General features: G+C 50.0%; 2 protein-coding genes across 9 annotated transcripts in view; one reads left to right on the top strand and one right to left on the bottom strand.

Annotated features, from left to right (window-relative positions):
* The first annotated feature begins 314 nt into the window (after nucleotides 1–314).
* On the top strand, nucleotides 315–1,925 carry CEBPD (CCAAT enhancer binding protein delta). The gene has a single exon (XM_065903397.1). It carries the CDS (start codon nucleotides 365–367, stop codon nucleotides 1,133–1,135), a length of 771 nt encoding a protein of 256 aa, XP_065759469.1. The 5' UTR covers nucleotides 315–364; the 3' UTR covers nucleotides 1,136–1,925.
* Nucleotides 1,926–2,424: 499 nt separating this feature from the next.
* The window catches only part of SPIDR (scaffold protein involved in DNA repair), a 263,884-nt gene continuing 240,131 nt past the window's right edge, over nucleotides 2,425–26,177 (bottom strand). For 5 of the 8 annotated variants that reach the window (XM_065903392.1, XM_065903391.1, XM_065903388.1 and 2 more), the window contains 9 exons: nucleotides 22,566–22,650; nucleotides 21,069–21,212; nucleotides 20,921–20,980; nucleotides 18,302–18,506; nucleotides 17,306–17,452; nucleotides 8,572–8,665; nucleotides 7,720–7,837; nucleotides 7,451–7,504; nucleotides 2,425–2,797 (listed from right to left, as the gene is read on the bottom strand). In XM_065903392.1, the coding sequence (XP_065759464.1) occupies nucleotides 2,663–2,797; nucleotides 7,451–7,504; nucleotides 7,720–7,837; nucleotides 8,572–8,665; nucleotides 17,306–17,452; nucleotides 18,302–18,506; nucleotides 20,921–20,980; nucleotides 21,069–21,212; nucleotides 22,566–22,650 (1,042 nt within the window). In that variant the 3' untranslated portion in view covers nucleotides 2,425–2,662. The remainder of the gene's footprint in view (nucleotides 2,798–7,450; nucleotides 7,505–7,719; nucleotides 7,838–8,571; nucleotides 8,666–17,305; nucleotides 17,453–18,301; nucleotides 18,507–20,920; nucleotides 20,981–21,068; nucleotides 21,213–22,565; nucleotides 22,651–26,177) is intronic. The other 3 variants (XM_065903396.1, XM_065903395.1, XM_065903390.1) reach the window with 2 other exon arrangements.

The raw sequence follows: 26,177 nt of genomic DNA, 5'->3' as shown, positions 1-26,177 counted from the left end.
CTGGCCGAGCCTCGAGAGGGCATCCCCGCGATCGAGAAGCACCGCGACCCGAACTCCCTGAAGATGCGGGGCAGCGCCACGGTGCCCTAGTTCGCGAGCCGGGCCAGTGCCCCGTCCTGGTTCCGCCCCGGCTCCGCGGGCGCGGAGGCGCCGACCCACCAGCAGGAAGAAGGAGGCGCGGCCAAGGGAGGGTCGTTCCCGGCAGCGCCGCGCGGGCCGGGCCGGCGGGCAGGAAGCGCGGGGGAGGCGCGCGGGCGGGGGTCCCGCGGTTCGCGGCCGGGGCGGGGCGTGCGCGTCAGCCGGGCTAGAAAAGGCAGCGCCCGACCCGCCCGGGGACCGCGCTCGCCGCCGGCCCGACGCCGCCATGAGCGCCGCGCTCTTTAGCCTGGACGGCCCGGCGCGCGGCGCGCCCTGGACGGCGGAACCCGCTGCCTTCTACGAGCCCGGCCGAGTGGGGAAGCCGGGTCGCGGAGCCGAGCCGACCGCACCCGCCATGTACGACGACGAGAGCGCCATCGACTTCAGCGCCTACATCGATTCCATGGCCGCCGTGCCCACCCTGGAGCTGTGCCACGACGAGCTCTTCGCCGACCTCTTCAACAGCAACCACAAAGCGGGCGCCCTGGAGCTACTGCCCGGTGGCCCCGCGCGCCTCGGGGGCCCCGGCCCGGCGCCGCGACCCCTCAAGCGCGAGCCCGACTGGGGCGACGGCGACACGCCCGGCTCCCTGCTGCCCGCGCAGGTGGCCGCGTGCGCGCAGACGGTGGTGAGCCTCGCGGCCGCTGCGCAACCCACACCGCCCGCGTCGCCAGAGCCGCCGCGCCGGAGCCCCGCGCCCCCAGCGCCCGGGCCCGCGCGCGACAAGACGGCGGGCAAGCGGGGTCCGGACCGCGGAAGCCCCGAGTACCGGCAGCGACGCGAGCGCAACAACATCGCTGTGCGCAAGAGCCGCGACAAGGCCAAGCGGCGCAACCAGGAGATGCAGCAGAAGCTGGTGGAGCTTTCGGCCGAGAACGAGAAGCTGCAGCAGCGCGTGGAGCAGCTCACGCGGGACCTGGCCGGACTGCGGCGCTTCTTCAAGCAGCTGCCCGGCGCACCCTTCCTGCCCGGCGCGGGGGCGGCGGACGCGCGGTGACGCGGGGGGCGCGCGGGCTGCGGCCGCACTGCTTGGAGCCGCCGGGCCGGACTCCCGCGCTTGGCCGGGACTCGGACAGCTGCCGCGTGGACCCTAAGTTACTGTGACGGCAGCTTCTCTACATCCTACGCCTAGGATGCAGCTAAGGTACATTCGTAAAAGAGACTTTTCCGACAAGCCTTTGTACTGTAGATACGAGGGAAAGACTGAGCATGCTCACTTTTTTATACTGATTTTTACAGTATTTCTAAGAATAAAGACGCGTTAGACCCACTTTGATTCCTGCGCTCGCGGCCTCCGAACCCGCAGGGGAGGGCGCGTCTGGCTGACTTGCACCCCGGGGCCGGTCATCCCGGGTTGCTTTGCTTCTCAAACAGGCCGAACTCCACCTGCGGACGTGCTGGTTAACTTGCTGAGACCCGCTCGGGTGGAAGGTGCCCGCGCCCCGGGAACGTGTTGGAAACCCACTGGAGTGCGTCCCACCTCGAGTGGGGGTCAAGGGGCAAGGAGAAGAGGGCTCGGTTACCCCAAAACCAGCCCGACTCATATTGGCTTTCATGGGATTTGCTTTCACTTTCCTCACTTCTTTAGTCAGCTTCAAGTAGATTTTCCAAGTGCGTAAAGTACAAGTCATGTAGGAGATGGAAAGGACAGTCACAAAGCTACTTAAAACCGGCTACCTTGCCAGTACTTGTAATGTTTGAAAGATTAACCTGGACGAATAAATAAAGTCGTTGCCTTTCCCCCATGAGAGTGGATACTGGGCAGCTTTTCTTTGTCTTGGCTGCTACGTCTATATTACGTAATTTATTAACCGTGGCCTGTCACGATTATATTGTCATAAGGGAGGAAACAAAGTCTTTAGTGTCCAGAGATAATTAATCCGGGGTTTTACTTTTAACTCAGATACTCTGCCAACAAGGTGAACGATGATCCAGCTCTTCTGTGGCGGGGTGGCCTTGTCTGTGCACCCAGTGCTAACCAGACCTGTTGTTCTCTCACTTTATCTATACTTTACCCATAACAGTTTGACCTCTGACACAGTGCCCCCAAAACATTTTCCAAAAAATAACCAACTGCAAAGCACTTAGGTTGGACACCGACTGTGCAGAGCAGTAATAGACAAGAGAGGACAAAGGTTTGCCGTTTGCCGGGTATTCTTTGGGGAAATGTTAAAAGAAATGGGGGGAAAAAAAAAACCTGTTGAATCATGGTAAAATTTGAACAGGACACTTTAAAATTACAGTAGGACAAAATAGTTTTTTCTACTGTATTATCTAAAATAAATACAATACGAACGCCTGAAGCTTATTTAAGCTTTAACATGCAGAAAGGTAATAAAAAATATATAATCATAGAAAAAAGTATTTTGATTTATAGTTTACAAAACCATTTTACTAACGTGAAGTTCCATTTCAAGATCATAAAGTACATTCACTCTGCCCAGGGTTAAGAAATGAGCCAAACCACCACCACATCTCAGCCACTTGGTAAAGTTCACAGATCCTGTGGCCGTTGCCAGAGTTCTCAAGAGGCTCTCCCCTGGCTCAGGAGCTCAACCTCCTCCAATCCCACGCTGCTGGTCGGGTGGGTGGTGATGCACCGGACAAAGCAGGTTAACGGCCCCACCTCCTTTCCGAGGACACTCCTCACTTCGTAACTCTGCAGGGAGGAGAGGCAGGCTGGTTAGAGCAAACAGCCCTGGACACCCTGTTCCCCAGCGACTCAGCACACCACAGCCAGAGCAGGAGGCCCTTCCCTGGCCCGTGACCTTCTCCGGAGATGAGAATAGGCTGCAATACAAGCCAAGGAAGGAACTGCTTTTTTCTGGTAGCTGAGTTTGTTTTTACACAAGAACATCAAGAATGTCTCTTATCGATGTCTGTCAGTGGATACAAGGTGCACACCTCTCAGCTGGCCGTTCTGGGGGGGAAGCCGCGTCCTGGGCCCCAGCGGGAGCTCCATCATGCTACCGCTGACTCCCACTTCCGCAGCCGACCAGCACTTCTGGTTAAGAACTAGCTCTGCCTGCCTGAACAAGGTCTCATCTCTCCCAGAGCTGCCCAGAGCTGAGCGCCTCTCCCCATACTGTAGAAAGGCCTTCCTTCTCACTGTTTAATGACAGTCTCAGGGAACAGGTTAGCCTCGGGCAAGCATCATCTCCACGTGGGAATGCAGAGCTCCAGGCGGTGGGGCCCAGTGACCAGGTGGGGCAGTATGTTGTGCCCTCCTGGTCTCCAGATATCAGACCTCGGGACACTTTCTTTGGGGGAACAGGGCTGAACATAAAGAGAGGCTTACTGGTCTTAAGGAAGACAAGCCCCAGAAGGTCACGTGTTCTTTGGGAAGTTCCTCTGCAGGACCTGAGGAGCAGTGCTGGGGCTCCTCCCAGCCCTCCTCTGTGCCAGACACTTGATGGATGTCTGTGATAACTGAGTTCAGTGCTAACTTGCCCCTTCCATCATTAACGTGTCCTGGCATGGAGACCCAGGCTGGGCGGTCAGACAGCATGGCCAGGGTTGGCACGTCTGTGTACCTGATGGGCACCTCACTGCCCTCACCTGGGGTCTGGCTCCTTGTGAGCATGGTGTGGGAGGGGTATGGAGTGTGCCCCATCCCTGGTCAGGACAGGGGCCCATCTTCTGCCCTGCTCAGGACCAGATGCATGCCGTGAGGGGGTCCAGACTGTGTGGGTGTCTGGCTCGGGGCCCAGAGAGGCCCCAGCCGATAGGAGCATGAGGGCCGGCCAGGGACTGGGGGACATCTGTGACCCCAGTCTAGCCTTGTGACTGCTGCCCAGCAGAGCCATGTCCAGACAGTGGGTCTGTGCACAGTGTGGACACACGAGCCCTGAGACCGCTCCTTCCGCAGCAGTAAACGTCCAGATCGGTCTGGGATGTGGACGCTGTGAAGCCAGCTCACTGCAGTCCCTGTCTCGCACCTACAAGACAGGCATAGCGCCAAATGCCCTGTTTCCCCATCGTGGTTCACAGGGAGCTCTGACCTCCCTGGTAGCATGTTCAGGTAAAGCAGGGGAGAGAGCTGAGGTCTAAGCAGGTGAAGGGAGGAAATGAGAAGATGAGACTGGACAGTGTGGAGGCCTCCCGCTGGGCTCCTGTGGCCAAGACATCAAGGTCCCAGACCCTTGGTCACTCCCAAGGCTTCTGTGCTCAGGGGCCTTGCACAGGCACACTGGCAGGAAGGCAGCAGAGATGCTGGGGAGGGGGGTGGGCGGTTCCCATTCAGGGCTGGGAGGGCCATGGTGATGCTGTATGCCGCTGTGTTGTCTACGAGGGCTGCCCCTGTGTGTGTCCACGGGGGGCCCAGGTCACCTGGATACAAGCTCCAAACTCTGACTTGAAAAAAAAAAGTCTGAAAAATACCCTCTTTTTAAAACGCCAGGTTTGGCAACTAAGTTTTCAATAATAACTATCATTTATAAATGGACATTAAATTATACCTATATTTGGGGGAAATTAACATGAAGTTAAAAACAATCACACTAGCAAACTCACACGTGCTGGTCATATGAATGCATGTATTTGTGCATGTGACTATAAAATGTGCCTCTGTTTTTAAAAGGTACAGTGTATTTTCTTTGACTCTTGCTTCTGTGATGTCACTCAGGCGGAGTGGTGGGTGTGACCACTGCCTTCACATCTGAAGCTGGACCTTGTTAAGTGGAGGCCTGAGACCCTACACTCCTGGGTCCTGACCAGAAGTGGCACAGTCTGTTCTGGGAATGGAGTTGTGGTTCTCAGGGAGAGTCATCTGATTCTTTGCAATTTGTGAATGTACATCTGCACCCTAAAAACTGATGGAGTTCAGGTGATCCTCGTGGCCGATGTCCCCAACCAGGTCTCACCCACACCCGTGTCCACTTCCTTCCAGGTTGACATAAAGCCTGGGAATCCACTGAGCGCAGAGGTGGGGTTGGGGGTGACAAGCTTGGCACCTCCCCAGTCCTACTGGCCTCACCTCTGCCAGCAGAGCAGTACAAAGGGGACACTGAGGTGCTCACCACTAGGCCTCTCACTCAGCGCACCGCTACACATGCCCCACACACAGATCACATACACACAAGCATACACGAGCCTCCTGAGCTCTCTAGGATGCAAGCAGTCGAGAAGTCCAATGTGTGGGAGGTACACCCTGCCTCCATTAAAAGGGAGTAAGTGAATGAGGGGGTTCCTGCCAGGCCCCTGAAGAGAGCAGGGGGCTGAGGGCCACTGTCCAGGGAGCCTGGGGCCCAGGAAAGGCACCCAGGTTACTTCAGGGCCTGTGGGTACCATCTCCAAGCACTTGGCCCTGGGCTTCGTTCTGTTGTGTTCTCCGTGAGCAGGACTCCCCCAGCATCCTCCACAGTAACAAGTTCCAGATGGCTCTGACATAGACAGAGCTCTCTCCTCCCTGAGGGCGTGAGATGAGGTGGGCCTGCCACATTAGTGTCTGTTTAAAGCCCCCTACCTTGGAACTCTCCAATCCAGAAGCCTTACCCAAGGACCAACAGTCACAGAACCACGGGCTCACCACCCGTGAAACAGGACTTCCATCAGAAGAGAACACACGCAGAGTTCCTCTTGTCCCCACCCGGGCTGGCTACCCTCTCGGTGTCGCTTGTGAAGACTGTGATGGCCTTCCCCCTGCGGGTCTCTCTGCAGGGACAGGAGCCCTGTCCCTCTGGCCTCTCCAGTCAGCGTGGCCTCTGCCCATCTTGAGGACAGCAGGGAGCATGGGGCCTGGCTGCTCTAACTGCTGCTGACTTCCATCGCACTTGCGCACGATCAGGGACACTTGTCCACAAGCCCTCCTCTAGACACTGGTCCCCATCGCACAGCAGCCCCTTGGATGAAGGTCTGTGTGTGTGGGGGGGGGGAGGGTCACCAAGTTGCTCTAAAGAGGTGCATGAGGCCAGGGATTCGAGCTGGAACTGCAGCCAGACCAGTGCTCCTTACAGATTCTGTGCACAGACATTCCGATTTACTCAAAACTCTGACATCCCGTGTAAATTGAAGAGTGTAAGGGCCACTTCTCCCCCTACCCCGAAGCCCAGGAGGGGCTGGCAAGCAGCCAGGAGGGCAGCATGGAGCCTCCGAATTCAGGCTGGATGCAGAGTGGGCCTGTGGCTGTGGGAACCCTTAGCTCTGCCGATGTGAGCATCCTCTTTGCCAGCAACCCCAAGAGCTGTGCACGTCTGCCACCTGGGTTTTGAACCCTGAGGGCAGACACACAGGCCCCTCGCAGGTTTCCACGTGGCTCTGACATGGACAGAGCTCTCTGCTCCATAAGGGTGTGAGGCAAGGCAGGTGTGTGAAGTTAGGTGGGTAAGGGAATGCAAATGTGTAAGGTGAGGTGGATGTGTAAGGTTAGATAGGTGTGCAAGGTAAGGTAGGCATGTAGGTGAGGTGGGTGTGTAACCATGAGATAGGTGTGTGAGGTAAGGTGGGTGTGTAAGGGAACACAGGTGTGCAAGGTAAAGTGGATATGTAAGGTGAGGTGGATGTGTAAGGGAATGCAGGTATGTAAGGTGAGGTGGATGTATAAGGGAATGCAGGTGTGTAAGTTGAGGTGGGTGTGTAAGGTTAACAGGTGTGCAAGGTAAGGTGGGTGTGTAAGGTGAGGTGGATGTGTAAGGGAATGCCAGTGTGTAAGTTGAGGTGGGTGTGTATGGTAAGGTGGGTGTATAAGGTCAGATGGATGTGTAAGGTGAGATGAGTGTGCAAGATAAGGTAGGCATGTAGGTGAGGTGGGTGTGTAAGGTGAGGTAGGTGTGTGAGGTAAGGTGGATGTGTAAGGGAACATAGGTATCCAAGGTAAGGTGGGTGTGTAAGGTAAGGTGGGTGTGTAAGGTAACAGGTGTGTGAGGTAAGCTGGGTGTGTAAGGTGACATGGATGTGTAAGATAATGCCAGTGTGTAAGGTGAGGTGTGTATGCTCAGGTGGCAGTCTCTTTCAGGAGCATGCCTCAGACCTCTTCACAAAGCTACCACCGTTAAGTCAGGGCAACTCTGAGAAGTTTCCATGCACTCAGACTCTAGAATACCCAGCAATTTAAAAACTGTGTCTCAGACAGCTGTGCTGTTAGGTCTAATTTGAAACCCTGAGATGGTCCTACCACAATGGAAGCCAGGGGACAGAGCCCCATATCTCCTGCAGGACTGATGAGCACTAACCTTGGCTCCGAAAGGGAAAGGCGTAAGTCAGAGGAGGAAGCAGGGACCGAGCTGAGCCTCCAGAGTTTGACCTCTGGTGGTGCCCGGCACACGAGGGGCAGGGAGAGGAGAGGAGCGCGCCCAGGAGCTGGGCCCCCACTTACCCCATCCTCACAGGCAGCGAACCTCAGGAGTGAGGAGATGCTGTCTTGGAGAAGCTGCAAGAACCACCAAGCGGTCCAGGTCAGCACCCCACCCCACTCGCCGGAAACACCCCTCCCAGGGACTGACATGTGGCTCAAGGCCACCAGCTCCACTGCAGACTTGAGCCTTCCCTCCCGGGGAAGAGACCAGGAGAGGCAGCCCCCACCTGGCTACAGGTGAAGGGGCCCCGGCGGTGGACACAGATACACCAGCCCCTGCCGGCTCCTACCTTGACCCTGACTGTGCACTGGGGCTGCGAGGGGGCATCCAGGAAGACCTGCAGGTGTCTCCTGAGGACAGGCGAGGTGACCACGCGGGAGCAGTCCCCACAGTAGAAGGCGCCCCTGCTGTTGGAGACAAGAGGACAGAGTGTGGGAGCCTGGTGGGGACAGACATTCCCTGCACCCCGGTGTCTGGGCGTCACATTCAGAAACCCAGGTCTTGACACAGGCCCGAAGCAGCCTGGGCGCAGAGATCAGGCCACTTGCAGAGTGGCCGGAGGAGGGAGAGACCTGGCAGAGAGCTCACCCGGCTGAGCACCTGGCCAACAAAAGGCGGGGCCGGGCAGACCTGCTCTGGTCACCTGCGTCCCTGCTCCCTCCTGCCTCCCAGGAACCTAGATTCACGCTCCCATCATCTCCAAGCCCTGCCCTGCACTGTCTGGTCTGGGCCTGAGGCCACCACCCAGGAGGTGTCCAGCAGCAGGAAAGTAAGGGCGCCCTGGGTGCCTCTAACAGCCAGTGGGGCCAGAGGACTGGCTCGGAGGATGGGCCCAGGGTGCGTGGGGGGCGGGGGGCAGTAACGCTGGGCAGGAAGGAACGTCAGCTTTCAAAGGGTCAGCCGTGCGGTCACCACGTGCCACATGTTTGTGTTTGCCCTGAGTTCTTTCTCTCCCACCGGACAACAGAGGAGCTGAGGAAGCCCCGCTCTTTTTTCTCTTCTAGGACTGGAGGTGCCTCAGGGAGCAGCAGGAGCCCAGGGGTGACTTGGGGAGAAAACGTGCCCGGCCTCCTCTGGCAGCTCAGTTGCCCCAAGGGCCCCCTGGCCCCAGGTCGCGGCATCCCTGGCAGCTGCCCCCTACCTGTCTGCCGGGCTCCGTTCCAGTCTCTCGCTGCCACAAAGATCACACACAGGCCACGAGCAGGCGGTGCTCTCGTCCACAGCGACCACGGTGCCTGGGATCAGGGAAGCGGAGCTGGGCTCAGAGGCGGCTCTGGCCCCCAGCCTCAGTGCGCCCCTCAGGTCACAGATGGGACGTGAGGTGCCCAGGTTTGTTTCCTCAATTTGTGACTTTATATAAATGCTCTTAAACTTATTATAATTCCCATTTATTGCACTAAATTATAGCAAAGGACAAGTTTTAAAGCTTAGGCCTATTACCACCTCCCTGAGTATTTTCACTTTTGCCTTCTCCCAGCATGCGTGTTATGAGTACGTGACAAGCACGCCATGCCTGCGCCGTCACGTGCTGCCCTGAGGCTCTGCATGGCTGAAGATTTACGTCAGGGTTCCCCTGACCACTCTCCAGACTGTACACTAGGCGTTAAAACTGCTCTAGGACAAGGCAGCAGGCATCTACGCGGCCCCTTCCGTGAAGGGCCCTTCCTCCGGAATGGGCTCACGGAGTGGAGTCACTGTGTCCAAAAGTGTGAGCCCAGAGATGGTAAAACTCCTCAGAGGTGCATCCCACAGAACCTCTGGCTCACACTGTCCACACTCACCCATGGCCTGGACGTTTACAGGAAGTATCTGCCTCCTGGACAGTGGAATGGAATCCCACAGCTTGGTTTCCATTTTCTTGACAAGGAAAGATTCTTACTGGTTTGTCAGTAACTCCTCTTATGTGGTTTCCCTGTTTCTCTTTACTCCAACATTTGTGATTTATTTATTCAACAAACAAATATGTATACAATATTTTTTAGTGTGGGATATACATGTAGCACTATGAACATAAGAATAAAAGCCACAATCTACACTTTAATGGACTCCACAGTCTGACTGGGAAAGCACATAAACACATGAGTAAAAATATCATGAAACATGGGGGAAAATATCTGCAAATATCTATCCAAAATATACAAATAACTGCTAAAACTCAATAATAAGAATCAGAATAACCGGATTTAAAAACTGAGCCAAAAACTTTAACACACACCTCTCCAGAGAAGATACACATATGGCAAAGAAGCACATGAAAAGATGTCCAGTGTCATGTCATGAGGGAAATGCAAATGAACACAGCAATGAGACACCCCTACACACCTATGCACACAGCAGTGAGACACCCCTGCACACCTACAGGGATGGCCAAGTCCTGAGCACTGACGGCACCAAATGGTTCTGAGGATGTGGAGCAACAGGAGCTTGCAGTCACTGCTGGGGGTAATAAAAAATGGTACAGCCACTGTGGACAGTTTGGCAATTTCTTATGAAATTAAACACTGTCCTATGTTACAATGAACCAATCACACTCCTTGATATTTTCACAAAGGAGTTGAAAACATAGGTCCACATAAACACCAGCATGTGGCTATTTACTCTTTAATTACCAAAACATGGAAGCAACCAAGATGTCCTTCAGTAGGTGAATGGATACATAAACTCTGGCTTATCTAGAAAATGGAACATCATTCAGTAATTTTTAATAAATGAGCTCTCCGGTCATGAAAAGACATGAAGGAACCTTAAATGCATATTACTAACTGAAAGAAGCCAATCTCAAAAAGCTACAGACTATATGGTTCCAACCATAGGACACTGTGGCAAAAGCAAAACTATACAGATTGTGAAAAGATCAGTGGTTGCCAGGTATTAAGGGGGAGAGAGGGCTGAAGAGGTGGAGCACAGAGGTTTTAGGTCAGGAAAACCACTCAGTACAACACTGTAATGATGGCTGCGTGTCATAAGTTTGTCTAAATCCACACAATATAGTCACTAAGAGTGACCCTGGCTGTAGCTCTGATTCTGGGTGATGACAACGTGTCAGTGCAGGTTCATCAGTTACAACAAACATACCATCTGGTGGGGATGCTGACGGTGGGGGAGGTTGTGCATGTGTGGGGGTAGAGAGAATGCACAAAATCTCTGAACCTTCTGCTCAATTTTGCTAAAACTGCTCTAAAAAATGGTGTCTTGAAAAAAAAGAAGAACATAAAATACATGCTAAACTGAGAAATGGAAAAGACCCCTGAGAGGGGCTTAAGAGAGGCCCTCAAGGCTGGCCTAAGTGGAGGCTTCCTGAAAGAATGGACCTGAGGTGGGGCTGCTGGCAGCGAGGGACTCGGGTCTACCCTTTACCCTGAGGTGGGGCTGGAGGCCAGAGAGGAAGAGGAAAAGGCAGGTGAGACAGCAGTGAACTGTGCCTGCCAGCACCTTCCAAGTCTCCCTGGGATTCTAGACTTGATCTTGGAAGGGATGAGAAGCCAGAAAGGAATTTTAAACAGGGGATTGAGTTGGTCTAATTTTCTTGGAGTGTGAAGCACGGTACACATCATCAAGATACACTGCAAATCTCAGCCCATCCTTGTTGAAGAGTGGTGAAATGAGACATCTGAGAAAAAGTAAGATGTGAACTAAGTTTCCAGAAAAATAGGAGAGTCATCCTTCCCACTCTTGGAGCAAAGAATTTAATTTTCCACTAGAACAAACATTAGGAAAAAATTTATCTGTAGAGGATAAAATAATGAGAACTAAGTAGGCTTGGTTTATTAAAATGCATTCCTGCAATGCATCCTTGAATGACTTTTTGAAAATGAAAATACATCCTGATTTTAAAAAGACTGCCTAGCTAATTTCATTGTTCTTACAAATCTAATCAAGATTGAGTCAAAGTTAAGCCAGTAAAAGGCTTAAAAGACTGAAAGTTAAGCCAGTAAAAGCTCAAAGCACTGCCTAAAGGCGCGTCTTCACAGAGGGCAGAGTCCAGGCTGAGGGGAGGGCTCCCAGCACAGAGACTCAATCACACAGTTATGGCGAGTCTGCTAAATGAATTAAGAAAAAGAAGACTGCTACAATCCACATTTCCTTTTATCCTAGGGTACCCGTGAGTGCTAACAACATTTACAATTACATGGAATTAAGCAATTTCCTTCCAATTACGGAACAAGACTCTAGCTGAAGAAATACATTTTGTCTGGGGTCTTCATACCACTGGCAACTCCCTTGCCAGGCCACAGCTGGGTCTGGGTTTGATCCCTGGCTCCCAGTGTGCATAAAAGTTATGTCCACACTATACTATGGCTTATTTAATGTGCAACAAATGCATAATGTCTAAAAAAAGAACACCTTAATTAAAGAATACTTAATTGCTAAATTATGGTAACCATCATCTGAACCTTCAGCAAGTTGAAATCTTTTTGTAATAGTAGCATCAAAGATCACTGATCACAGGTCAGCATGACAAATATAACCATGATGAAAAAAATTGAAATATTGCATGAATTACCAAAATGTGACACCAAAACACTAAGTGAGCTACTGAAAAAACAGCAGGGATAGCCTTGCTTGACACACGGCTGCCACAAACCTTCAATTTGTAAAAATCACAGCATCTACCAAGCACAATAAAATGAAGTAAGCCTATATTAAAGAAATTGAATCAATAATTCATAACTTTCCAAAACAAAGCACCAGGCCCAGCGGAGTTCACTGATCAATCCGAGCAAACATTTAAGAAAGAAATTATACCAATCCTGTGTAATTCCCTCCAGAAGACAGTAGCAGAGGGAGTACACATCTCTAATGACAGCATGTACCTAATTCCAAACCCAGATAAAGACACTACTTGAAAGGATAACTACAGACCAGGATCTCTCATGAACAGAGCTGCAAAAGTCCTTAGCAAGATATTAGCAATCTAATCCAACTATATAAAAAAAAAGGATTATACCATGACCAAATGGGATTTATTCCAGGTTTATAAGCCGATTCAATATTTTAAAAAAATCAACTACTGTAATTTATCACAGGGCTTCCCTGGAGGCTCAGCACTAGAGAATATACACCAGTGCAAGAGACACAGGTTCAATCCCTGGGTCGGGAAGATCGCCTGGAGAAGGACATGGAAACCCACTCCAGTATTCTTACCAAGAAATTCCATGGACAGAAGAGCCTGGTGGGCTACAGTCCATGAGGTCACAAAGAATCAGACATGACTTATCGACTAAATAATAACAACAACAATCTATCATATCAACAGACTAAGGAAGAAAAATCATATGATCATATCAATAGATGCAGAAAAGCCATCTGACAAAATTCAATACCCATTGATAATAAAAACTCTCATTAATCTAGGAATAGAGAAAGTTTCTTCACCTTGATAAAGAGTATTTTTTAAAAGCCTACAGTTGGAATAAACCAACAAAGAAGTTGGGTGATTTAGGAAAGGCTGACCCTAAAGGATTAGTACACAGGAGGCCTAGATGACAGCTGACAGCAGAGCAACCAGTCAAGGAAGGTTCAGAGGGACAGAAGGCTCCAGGAAAGAAGTTCCATAGGAAAAGGATGGCTCCAAAGATCTGTCATCATTTTTGAGAATTTGGAAAATAATTAAGAGTGTAGAGCAGGCAGTATTAAGTAAAACAAAATTCAGCACAAAACTCCATGAAAAGACTCATACAAGCAAGGAAATAGAGTATGTACTAGTTTCCTGTTCAGTGAAAAATATTTATATAATCATTATAATAAAAATACCATTTACTGTTTTTCATCTATGAGGGTCAACTTGCAGACAGAGGGCAAAGCTTTACAGCTACAGAACAGAACATTATCGATCTTAATAATCAGAACCGACTGGAGGGGAACTAAGAGACCCGTACGTTCTTTCCCTTCAATATGTGGAGTAAAGAGAGATTATCTTTAGCTGAAAAAACAACAAACACTCAAGACCCTGACAGCTGACATCACTGACTAATGGTGGGAGAGGTGGTGCTTTCTCCTTGAGATCAGGAACAGGGCAAGGTGGTCTCTCTCATCACTTCTCTCCAGTCTGGTGCTGGGAGTCCAGCTAAGGTGAGAAGGCCAGAAAAGGAGATAAAATGAATAGAGACTGGGAATGAAGAAAAGCTTGTCCTTGTTCACAAGTGACAGTTTCCTGTATAGACTATCTCAAAGAATCAACAAGAAAAAAATCTAGCACTACGAAACGACTGTGGCTAGGTTGTAGGATACAAGGTTAAAATACAAAAGTCAATTGCTTTCCTATACAATAACAATGAACAAGTGAAATCTGAAATTAAAAACTTACAGCACCATTTACATTAGCTAAAATAAATGAAATACTTAGGTATAAGTGTAGCAAAATATGTACAGATCTATATGAGAAAAACTACAACACTGCTGAACACATCAAAGATCAAAATTAAGAGAGAGATATTCCATGTTCACGTACAGGAAGACTGAATGCTGTTAAGATGTACATATTTTCTAAGGTGCACTACAGATTGAACACGATTCTAATCAAAAGCACAGCAAGTCACTCCACGGATACCACAAGTCAAGTTTCAAGTTTACGTGGGAGGCAGAAAGGCCTAGAGTAGGCAAGACAATATTGGAGGAGAATGGAGCTGGAGGACAGACATGCAACAGAGACACCGTCATCAAGACGGCATCCTACCCTCAAAAGGAAAAACCAACGCAACAGACCAGAGAGCCCAGAAACACACCCACATGAACACAGTCAACTGAGCTGACATTTCAGTAGAGGAAAGACAGTGTTTCCAACAGTGTTACAACAACTGACAAACACCTGGGGGAAAAAATCAATCTAGAAAAAGACCTTACCTCTTTTACAAAATTTAACTCAAAATGGATTGTATACTTAAGTGTAAAATGCAAAACTATAAAATTCCTAGAAGAAAACAGGAAAAAAATCTGGGTGACTTTAGTCTGGCAATGAGTTTTTAAATACAACATCAAAACCACAATTCATGGGGGAAAAAAAGTCTATGTTGGGCTTCATTAAAATTAAAACTGGTCCACAAAAGATACTGCTAAGAGATGAGATGCTATAGATGGGAAAAGATATTTGCAAAATACTTATCTAGGACAGGACTGCTATCCAAAATACATGAAAAACTCAAAAAACTCAATAAGAAACTGAACAATCTGAATAAAAACAGACCAAAGTCCTTGGCAGACACCTCACCACAGAAGATATACAGACGTCAAATAAACACAGGAATGATGCTCCATAGCACATGCTGTCAGGGAAACGCAAACTCAGTCAGCAACCTGACACCAGCACACGCCGGCGAGAATGACTGACGATCTACAACCTGAGAACACCCAGTGCTGGGAGGACGGAGCAGGGGAATGTCACCCGTCACAGCTCTGCTCCGGGCAGCCTGTGTCAGCCCAGGGTCACTCCACGGGCACCGCTGGTCAGAGACTCTCCACCAGCACTGCCCCTCTCCAGACAGGTCACAGGGGCTACCTGATCTCCCTCATCTTGGGCTGTACCTCCCGACACTCCCATTGGTCACCATGTCTGGACATGGGGTGTTCAGTCTCAGCCTCACGTTCTGCCCTCTGAAGGGTCACTTCCTACAGATGCCTCCCCACCATGTGTGAAGGGAACACAGCTTCCTCTCAGTTCTGCTGCCGCTGTCTATTTGTGATTGTGGCCCACATGAAAACTATGTCAGACATCAGGAATACACCCAAAGAACAGGAAGTAGATGTCCACCCAAGGACCTTACATGAAAATTCACAGCAGCATGAATTATAGTATCAAAAAAATGTGCATCAACTGATGAATGGATAAATAAAACAGGGTCTATCCATATGATAGACTATTCAGCCCCAGAAAGGAACAAAGCCTGAGAAATGCCTTGAAAATGTCCTGCTGAGTTCAAGCAGCCAGAAACCAAGAAGCACACAGTGTATGATTCATTCACATGAGCGTCCATGAGACAGAAGGCAGAGGAGCAGGAGCCAGGGGTTGGGAGGGGATGGGATGTGAGTGCTGACAGATACGGGGTTTCTCTCTGGAGCTAGTTAGTGGGGATGGTTGCACAACTGTATGAATACACTACAAACAATGAGTTGCACACTTTAAAAGGGTGAATTTCTGCTCAATGACACTGTGATTGATAACAAGACTGCCACTCTGTTTTCAAAGCCAGTGAGATGACAAAAGCCAAAACGTAAACTAGGAGGTGGTTGTACAACATTGTATATGGACTGTCACTGAATTTCTCTTTAAAATGGTTAAATTTTATGTTTTGTAAATCTCACTGTAAATTATTATTTCTTTAAAATATGAGGTTCTTTAGGAAAGGCAAGTCTCTGTCCTCACCACTGTCTGCATGCTCCTGGCCTGCAGCTCTATGCTTCTTACTCCCTGGCTGCAGGTAAGAGTGGTCTGGCTCCAAACCCTTCTCAGGAAGCCAACTCTTCAGGTACGTTTTCTCATAAAATGTGGGAGGGGTTTGGGGGTGGGAACTATCACCTGGGTTCGCCTCCTCCTCCTTCCACTGGCTCTGAGCCTGGATGACCTTCCCTGGGAGACGCGAGGGGATGGGAGCCTGGAGAGCACAGGCCGCGGACAGGCTGTGCGGCTTTGCAGAGTCCAGCCTTCACACCTGTCCACCATCCCGCTGAGCCTCCAGACTCTCAGCCAACCACTCCTGTGCTCCTCCCAACCAGCCCCCATTTTACTCCAGAGTCGACCCATGGTGCTGAAAGCAGGGCTTCATCTTAGACAAAAATCTGACTGTTCCACTCCATTAGCACAGCTGGGACAGCAGGACAAGGCCAGCTGGCCACCTTGGCCCCTCTCCTCCAGCACATGGAGCTTGTGCAGCTGTCCTGGGTTTCCCACGTGCCCTCCTACCTTCCTGAAAGGCCTGTACCAGCTCTGCCTGGGCAGGCATGACAGTCTGGGCCCCGTCCCTGCTGTCGCTGGCTCCAGCCCCCGAGCCCCCAGCCAGCCACCCACCGGTGGCAGTGGGAGCACAGAACGTCGGCTTCCCCGTCAGCCCACCTACTCCTCAGCCAGTCTCTGAGGTCAGTCCTGCCATCCTTGGAGCAGAGCTGAGAGAGTGGGGGCAAGAACAGACTGACGGCTGGAGCCTGCCTTCTTCAAGTCCACGCGCTTGAAGAGCCACGTCTCGGCAGGAGCACTAATGGTAAAGGGAACGCACTGAAGGAAAGCACAAGGGACACATGCTCAGCCTCACAGGCACACAGGGCGCTTGGGCTCGAGCAACAGTGGGGTCACAGCCTTCGCTGTTCGTAAACAGCACACGGGGTTTGGGAGTCGAGGGGCCGGGGTGGAGGACACAGGCCCTCGACGTTACGTGTGGGATCTCTGGACTTTCTGGAAATGGACGAGCACGCTGCTGTCACAGATCACTGTTCCCCTGCGTGTCAGGTCTTCTCCTGACTGAACCCTCCCTCAGATCCACCTCCGCCCTGAATCTCCCCAACCCCGACTGCCACCCCCCCCCCCACACACACACCTCTGCCACCTTCTCCCACTCTGGTGCTTACCCGCCCTGCCCCGTCAGCAGCCTGGGCAAGTCCTGCTCGCCCCCCGCCCCCCACCTCATCTGATGGGCTCACCCTCCCCTCGCCCTCGGCTCAGGGCTCCTGTCTGTGCCCCACAGGGAGGGCCTGGGACAGGCACTCGGAGCCCTGGAGGCTGCCAGCCTGGCTCTGCTTGTGTCTGAAAGGCCGGCATCTTTTCATTTTGTTCCTCATGTACCCTATGTCAGGTACTCAACAAACACTCAGTGAATAAATAACGAACACAAAGTAAGTACGATATTTAAGAAAATACAAATCTCTCTTCCATCAAGATTGATACACACCTTGCATGCTGCAAATGGAGTTGACCCGAGTGCCAGGGCCCAGCTCATCCAGATGCAGAGGGCCCGTTAGCTCCCAGGCACCCACCATCATACCCCCACAGGGTTTCAGAGGCAGGAGGACAGTTCGGCTAACACAGACAATCTGACCTGCCAACAGAGATGCTTTGGATTACTCCAGCTCTAGGTTTGAAACAAGCAAGTTCTCCTGCCAGGAGAGACACGTCCTTCGCCAGCCTTCTGGCAGTTGGGGGCGGGGGCGGGGGGTGGGGGGGGGGGCGCGGTCAGGGGCACTGGCGTGGGGCCCCCGTATGTCGAGGGACACAGCCTGTGCAGAAAGGGTGACAGAGCTGTAAACACACACAAACATGGGTTCACATTCGATGCAGAAAGATCAACTTCGTGTCACGCAGCTTCAACACTGAAAATACACTGTCCAGGTAGGGTCCTCCTGTGGCTCCTGGAAAGAGCGCTGATGGGTGTAAGCACATAGTCAGGTCTCCGTACCTGCAGGCTTCACATCTGCAGACTCCAGCCAGCTCGGATGCAGACAACCATGGATGAAAAATACTTGGGGAAAGTTCCAGAAAGCAAAATGTGGATTTGCTGCACATCAACCAGTATCACACAGTCTGACGTGGCACGAGGTACAAGTTTTACAGGGTTTACAGGGTAAGAGCATGCATGTGGGTCCCACTCGAACACTACTGTTCTCTAGACAGGGACTTGGTGCTGTAGGGGGTGGCTACTGAAGAATGGACATAAATGCTTGAGCTCTGTTTGTTTTACAAAGTGGTGCTCTAGGCAGCAGTTTTGTTACTTCTGTACCCATAAAGCGCAACCCCGACAGACCCTCCCGAGTGACCCCAGCATCACCCCTGCATGCCAGCACCACAGGCTGGCGCTCTGTTCTGTCTGGGCAGCTGTCACAGGGGCCTGGTCTGCAGGGGACTCTGGGCCAGGGGACAGACCAGCGCTGTCAGTAAGAGGAAGGCATACCTTGGTCTTGGAGAGCGTCCCGGAAGAGGAAGCTCTGGGAGGTGGCCTCACAGAGAGCATCCCGGACCTCCTGGTCCAGCAGGCAAGAGGCGGCCACACGCACAGGAACGGTTCTGGGGAGGCCTGAGTCCTTGTCCAGCGTCTGCAGAGTAATGTCGGTCACCACGAGCCACATCTCCCTTGGCTCCAGAGGCAAACTGTTTGCCTAAAATTCAAAGTCACGGTCAAGGCTATTAACCTGTGAGCTCTTCTTAAATCCAAAGTTATTTTTAAAGGCAATAATCTTAGATGATTATTATTAACATTAATATCTGATATCATTTCAATAAGTATTTCCACAGATGCAATGGCCTTTGCATACGTGGTCATCAGCACCCCAGACATGGCCAAGCCCCGTGAGCTCCAGCCCTGTCGCTGTTCTAAGGGCTCCACGGATGGGGGGAGGCCTGCCCCTCCCTGGCTCCTCTCTCCTTGTCCTCTGACCCACGGGGAAGAAGTCACGCACTTCCTCCCAATCCCACGTCCACACAGTGAGGATGTGAGTCATCACACCGGCTTCCACGAAGTACACACTCTTCTCTCCTGCGAGATGTAAGTGTCCCAAGGATGAGGAAGTGTGATGAATGGAACGTTCACACCCCTGGTCCCACGGATGCACATCGTGAATCCTACACTCCAGTTCGATGGTCATGGACACAGGGCCTTCGGGAGGTGGCTAGGACACAACTACATCAGAGTCTTCTGCCATTAGGATTCAGTAGATGCAAATGGCGGAGAAGGCAATGGCACCCCACTCCAGTGTTCTTGCCTGGAAAATCCCATGGACAGGGGCCTGGTGGGCTTCCATCTATGGGGTCGCACAGAGTCGGACACGACTGAAGCGACTTAGCAGCAGCAGCAGCAGATGAAATGGGGACAAGGATCTGACTGGAAATAGCCCTGAGGTCAGCAGGGCCGGGCTATGAGAAGCTGGTTGGCATGAGGGTCAAGGTGTTGCTGGCATAGATGGTGTGGTCAGGCTGACGATCCCACATGGCTGGTGGACATGACTGAGCAAAGAAGTCACCTTTGTGTCACCTGACCTTTTTACAGTGAGGTCAGGAACTGTGAGCTGAATGGAGAAGGCAGTTGGATGGAAGGCTGGTAACACAAGAAATTAGAGAAGTTTATACTGAGGAAAGTGAGAGCCAGGTTTCTCAGAGCTGGATGAGGAGTTATTAATATGGAAGTGAGGAAATCTAGAGTCAGTTCCATGGTTATGGCTTAGAGCTGGAAGTACTGGTATAAGATGATGAGTTTTAGGTAGAGACAGATGCAAATAAAGATGTGGATCGGTAGGTACGCATGCATGAGTACACACACATACTTCGTTGTTCCATCTGCTGAGATGGCCCAGCAGCAATGAGCCCACTGAGGACCCAGATCTTGGCTTCTAAATGCCATTCTTAACTAAAATCAACCAGGGCTCCTTAGAAGACAGCCAATTCCAGGGCAGAGGAAACACAAGATGAGTCTGAAGCATCTTATTATTGCAGAAAGTAAGGGAGCCCTTGAGGAGTGATGGGGACATGTCCAAAGGATATGGGAGCTGGCTTGAATCTGGGGAGACGTAAGCATCGGAATAAATGACAGTTACAGATAACAACTCATTGAATAAAAATTCAATCTACTGGTTCAAGTTGAGATAAATGACTGAATGCATAAATAAATCATGAAAATAAAAGTTCCTAGGTATAGCCAATGCCAACTAATAAATGTAGAAAAATGCTGGAATTAGAAAATTATCATTTAGCCACTATCAGAGTAACAATTCAAGCAAGATTCATATAGATGTTACAATGAATGGGTAGAAGTTTGATAAGAAACAGAATATTAAAATAGTCTTAAGCTATCGTCCTACAAAACATTTGTTACACAGTTATTAAGCATTAAGTATGGAATATTTATTAGTTAACTTTAGAGTGGAGCAGCCTGGAAAACACCATCTTAATCAACTGGTATCATATCACAGCACTGGGACAGCTCAACTGTGTGCGCCTGGTACGGACACAGCGTTTTTATGTGGCACAGATCACAAATCTCTTTGTGGTCAGGCAAATCTACATGGAGGGGCATTCTGTTAAGTAATCAACCTCTTCTTCAAAAATGACATAAAGGTCATAAAAGATAAGAAAGATGAAGAAACGTTCCATCTAAAGGAAACAGAAGGGACAGGACCCCAAGGTCCCGCACATGGCCCTGCGCTGGACGGAGGAGTTCCTCTTAGCAAATGGTCAGTTTCTCAGGAAGGGCAAGGATTTCCACAGACCAGCTGAAGGTGGCAGTGCATCTGAACACTCCCTCCCCCTCCACCTCTGGCCCAGCTGCAGGGCTGTGGGCAGGAGCCAGTGAGTGACAGCCGCTGAGAGCACACTCAGGCTGTGCCTGGCGGCTTCACGCCCAGGACTTCACGAGAGGCCGCAGCCCCACCTGCACAAGCAGCGCACTTAGCACCATGTCAGCGCGGACCGTGCATAACTGGCATTCAACAATGCTTTTCTGTTTGGGTACTCCACCCATTTCTGAGCGAGATTATCCTTTGGTAAGCTGTACAAGTGAAGAGAAAGAGAGAGGGATCACCTGTGGTCTCCGGTAAATCACTCTGGCATAGAAGCTGCAGTGGGTACAGAGGCCGTCGGTCTGGAATGTATTGAAAACAGTGCGTAAGTCTCCCCAAGCCCACACGCACAGCAAAGCAACAGAGGCCTGGTACACACAAAGGCACCACCTGCAGAATTTCTTTTAAGAAGCGGGGAGTCGGTGGCTGGTAAAGTTCCGCAACCGGGTCGTCTTCAATTACATCAATCTGCCCCACATCTGGATGAGCGCTGAGGATGTAACAGAAGCTAGGAGGAGGCAGATGAGTTTTCTCCTGTTTAAAATGAAGACAAAAGTAGAATGTGAATGCACTGCTAAAAGACTCAAATGCACTATTAACATAAATTGACTCTTCAACAGAGCCGTCTCTGCTCACAGATGCAGACCGACTCTCTGCAAGGCTCTTTACAGATGGGGTTATTTCTCTCTGGACCCAGCATGAGAGTGTCTGTGCTCCTGAATTTATCACCAATTCAAGATGTCATTCTAGAAATTCACTCTCCAGATGCACTGAAGACTCCATTCACAAAGTTCTTCCCTGTGAGGCATCTAAAAATGGCATCTCTGACTGGGCCACTGCTCCAGCTCTGGACAGAGCTACTGTGTCCGCCTGCGCCAGAAGTCAGAACCACACAAGCAAGGGGCCAGCTCTCAGCCTGGGGAGCCAAGGCCTGAAGCAGTAGCTGCCAGCCTGCTGGACATGGTTCAGAGCAGGAAGGACAGACAAGCTTCCTCAATGTTGCTACCTGTGGGCAATTAGCTACCATACACAAGGTGAGGGGGAAGGAGAGGGAGACCCCGAGCTGAGCGGAGATGGCGGTTGGACTGATGCCCACGGATTCTGTGCATTGAGTCTTTGCTCTAACTGGTGTTCAGTGGTGGTTCTACTACTGACTGGAAGGAGGCAGGGAAACCACCTGCTTCTTGTTGAGTGCGAGGCTGAGACCCTCAGTGTGCAGTGGCCCATGATGATAGGGGTGGAGAGAGGTCACCATAAGGGAACCTCTGGAAGCACGCATGTGGCACAGTGGAGAAGGCAGCCAGGCTCCGGCCTACAAGTTAGGCAGCACTGTGACCTCTGTCCTGGCTCACACTCACTGGATCCAGGCTTCTCGGGGGTGCACTGTGTGTGTGTGTGTGGCGGGGGGGGTGCCTCAATGCCGGGCTAACTCACAGGGCTTCTTGGTGGGTGCACTGTGTGTATGTGGGGGGGGGGGGGGGGGTGTGCCTCAATGCCGGGCTAACTCACAGGGCTTCTTGGTGGGTGCACTGTGTGTGTGTGTGTGGGGGGGGGGTGCCTCAATGCCGGGTTAACTCACAGGGCTTCTCGGGGGGTGCACGGTGTGTGTGTGTGGGGGGGGGTGCCTCAATGCCAGGCTAACTCACAGGGCTTCTCGGGGGGTGCACTGTGTGTGTGGGGGGGGTGCCTCAATGCCGGGCTAACTCACAGGGTTTCTCGGGGGGTGCACTGTGTGTGTGTGGGGGGGTGCCTCAATGCCAGGCTAACTCACAGGGCTTCTCGGGGGGGTGCACTGTGTGTGGGGGTGCCTCAATGCCAGGCTAACCTCACAGGGTTTCTCAGGGGGTGCACTGTTGTGGCGGGGCGGTGCCTCGATGCTGGGCTTACCTTGAAGGCTGTGCCAGGGCCTGTTGCTTTCAGAGCTGCCCGTGGAGGCCACATGGTGTCAATCAAACTAAAAAGCTCAGCCATCCTGGAGAAAGAAGAGATGCTGGTCAGTGAGCCGGTCACATGCAGGCTGAACACCAAGAAGCCAACATTCAGAATATGCGATGAAGTCAGGGGCACACAGACAGACAGAATGACCTTGCAACCTGAAATGTGTAAGCACAGGAAAGAGACTGTTCACTAAATTATCACGCATTTGATATGTCTGGAGAAAACTCTAATTCAGAAGGACACATGCACTCTGACTCGCATAGAAGCACTACTCACAATAGACAGGACATGGAAGCAACCTAAATGTCTATCAACAGAGGGGTGGATAAAGAAGACATGGAGCATACATACAATGGAATACTACTCAGCCACAAAAAAGAATGAAATAATGCCATTTGCAGCAACATAGATGGATCCAGAAATTATACTAAGTGAAGGAAGTCAGAAACAGGAAGGCAAATTTCATATATCATTTACATGTGGAATCTTAAGAAAATGATACAAATGAACTTATTTACAGAACAGAAATAGACTCACTGATGTAAGAAACAAACTGATGTTTACCAGACAGGAAAAGGAATGGGGTTGGGATATATTAGAACTTTGGGATTAACAGAGACACACCACTATATATAAAACAGATAAATAATAAGAACCTACTGTATAGGATAGGAAAATATATGCAATAAATTGTAATAATCGATAATGGAAAAGAAACTGAAAAAGAATATATATATATATATATATATGCATATATGTATAACTGAATCACTTTGCTATCCATCTGAAATCATGTAAATCAACTATACTTCAATTAAAAAATATAAAAAATTATGATGCATCTGCACAATGAAATATGATACAGCTTTTGAAATGTTTACACATAAACTATTTATGGACATGGAAAGATATTCATGATACCTTGCTAAGTGGAAAGCAGACAACAAATTATAAGGTCTCTCTCTGAAAGAGCAAAAAAATGTTTTTAGTGGTTATCCGAGTAGAACTTAAAGGTGACATTTATTTTCTTCCTTTGGTTTAAGTGTTTCCTGTATATTTCAAAAAGATACGTGTTACTCACAGAACAAGAAAAATTGTCAATATTATCTAAAATAAAAGATACAGTCAGACACAAAAAGACAAATAGTGTGTGATTCCATTTATATGAAGTCCCCAACCAGACCAATTCACAGACAGAAGGTAGAGGGTGGTGTCAGGGGCTGGGGAACCAGCGGTTCAGGGGACAGAGCCTCACTTCACGAGGGTGACAGCTTCTGCGACATGCCGGTGTGATGGCTGCAGGGCACTGTGAATGTACTTCCTGCTAACTGAAAACTGTTAAGATGGAAACTTTTATATTATGTACATTTTACCACAGTTTTTAAAATGCTGTTTTAGTTGAAAAAAAAAAAGTATATGTCTCAAAGGCTTCTTAGATTTTGCCCTAACTTTCAATAGTGTTACTAGATAATAATGTTGTTTACTTTTTTAAAAGCTTGTGGCCTTAAGAATTAATATTACATACTCTTATTTTTCTCAACATTTAATAGCATGTACTATTTTAAGTGCTTAGGATCCAGCAGTTAAACTCAGAGTTGAGAATGAGGGTTTTGGCATCACAGAGAAGGAGACGCAAAGCTTCCCTGCTGTCTTCTGGGCCCTCACATGGATCACAGCAGAAATGTTGATACACAGGGCATGGTCTAGTCAACACCAAGATTCTGGGTCCAAATCAAGAACAAAAGCGGTGAGTAAATGGGGACGCGCTGGTGAAAAGTCACTCTCCCCTTCTCCTGGCAGCAGCTGTTTGTGGAGGTGACTGGACAGAGCTGGGTGACTGACCAGGGCCAGATGAGGTTGAGAGGTGGCCACTGGACGCCGGGAGCCCCCTGGAAGCTGGGGGCTGGGGGGCCCGCTGTGCCTCTCAGTCTGCCCACTTCTGCCCCTCCTCCTTCCACACAGCTCCCCGAGGGATGGGCACCAAAGTGCTAGCCCAGTCGAAGCTTGGAGCCTCAGTGAGGGACTCACCAGCACTCACAAGTCTCATGTGCACCGACACAACCTGAGAACCCTGCGTAAACAGTCATGCGGTGCCTGCTGTGTTCAGCTCGGCTTCCGTCACTCAGCACAGTGGCCTCGAGATTCACCCAGGCTGCAGTGGCACCAGCAGCTTGTTGCTTTTACTGCTGAGCGCTGTCCATGGTGTGGATGTGACGCAGCTTGTTTACCATTCACCTCTGAGGGACATGGGGTTTTTTTCCAGCTTGGGGCTATTAAAAACACTTGGCACAGAATTTTACGGGAATGGTGATGTTCTTTTCTCCAGGTAGGTGCCCAGGGGTGCAGTTGCTTGGGTATGTTCAGTTTTTAAAGGGACTGCCAACTCGGTTCCTGCGGGGGACCACACCACCTTACAGCCCCACCAGCAACATATGAGAGAGTTTCTTCACATCCTCACTAGCATCCAAGGCTGCCACTGTTTCTCATTTCACTTGTTCTGATAGGAGTGCAGTAATATTCACCTCGGTCACGCTGTGCTTCAACCTAAGGACAGTGACGTTAAACATCCTTCCGGGCGTTTATCTGCCACGTGATGTCCTCTTTGGAAATGTCTCTTCATGTCCTTTGCCCATTTTCTAATTGGACTGAGTGTGTGTATGTTTACGGCTGAGTCTTGAGATTTCATTATATAGTCTAAGATATAAGATTTACAAATATTTTCCCATGGTCTGTAGCTTATCTTTTCATTCTCTTAACATTCTCTTCAAAAACATTCTCTGATTTTTTTCCTTTCATGGATCACACTTTTGGCATCTATCTCAGAACTCTTTTCTTAGCAGGTCCCAATGGTTTTCTACTAAAAACTTTATAGTTTTATGTGTTATAATTAAACCTAAGGTATTTTGTGAGGTGTGAGATTGAGGTTGAGATTAATTTTTTGTGCATCCATGGGCAGTGAACTGAGACCATCCTTCCTCCATTTAGTGGCTTTATTTGCACTTGGTCAGGAGTCACTTGGCCGTAATCCCATAGCCCTTCCTAGGTTATCTCCCCTGTGAGTCATGCCTCCACCAATGCAGCAGTTTCTTGTAGCCATTTAATAAGTTCTGAAATTGGGTACCATTCATTCCTTCCACTCTATCCCTTTTCAAAGTGGTTTTATCTATTCTGGTTCCTCTGCATTTCCAAATAAAGTTTGGAATAGGCCTAGATACATCTACACATTTTTTTGTTGGAACTAATGTGCATTGTGTCAAGCCGATCCACTCTTCTGGGGAGAAGTAGCATCTTTAAGATGTTGTCTTCTAATCCATGAACGTGGTAAATGTTTATTTAGATGTCCACTGATTTCTTTAATCAGCGTTTTGTAGTTTGCAGCATACAACTCCTGACACATTTCATTAGGGTTATGCCTAAATACTCCTTTTTCAGCAACTAAAAATACTGTATTTTAAATTTTGGTTTCGAAGGGGTCACTGGAAATGTGGCTGACTTTTGAATGTTAATCTTGTATCATGGGACTCTGCTAAACTGACTTACTTATTTTAGGACCTCAGGATT

The sequence above is a fragment of the Muntiacus reevesi genome, chromosome 12, assembly GCF_963930625.1.
Source record: "Muntiacus reevesi chromosome 12, mMunRee1.1, whole genome shotgun sequence".
Taxonomy (NCBI): domain Eukaryota; kingdom Metazoa; phylum Chordata; class Mammalia; order Artiodactyla; family Cervidae; genus Muntiacus; species Muntiacus reevesi.
Note: the sequence above shows the minus strand (reverse complement) of the source record. Positions and strands in the feature narration are given on the sequence as shown.

Excerpts from the sequence above, each read along its gene's own strand:
- CEBPD (XM_065903397.1), top strand. The coding sequence starts at position 365 with ATGAGCGCCGCGCTCTTTAGCCTGGACGGCCCGGCGCGCGGCGCGCCC.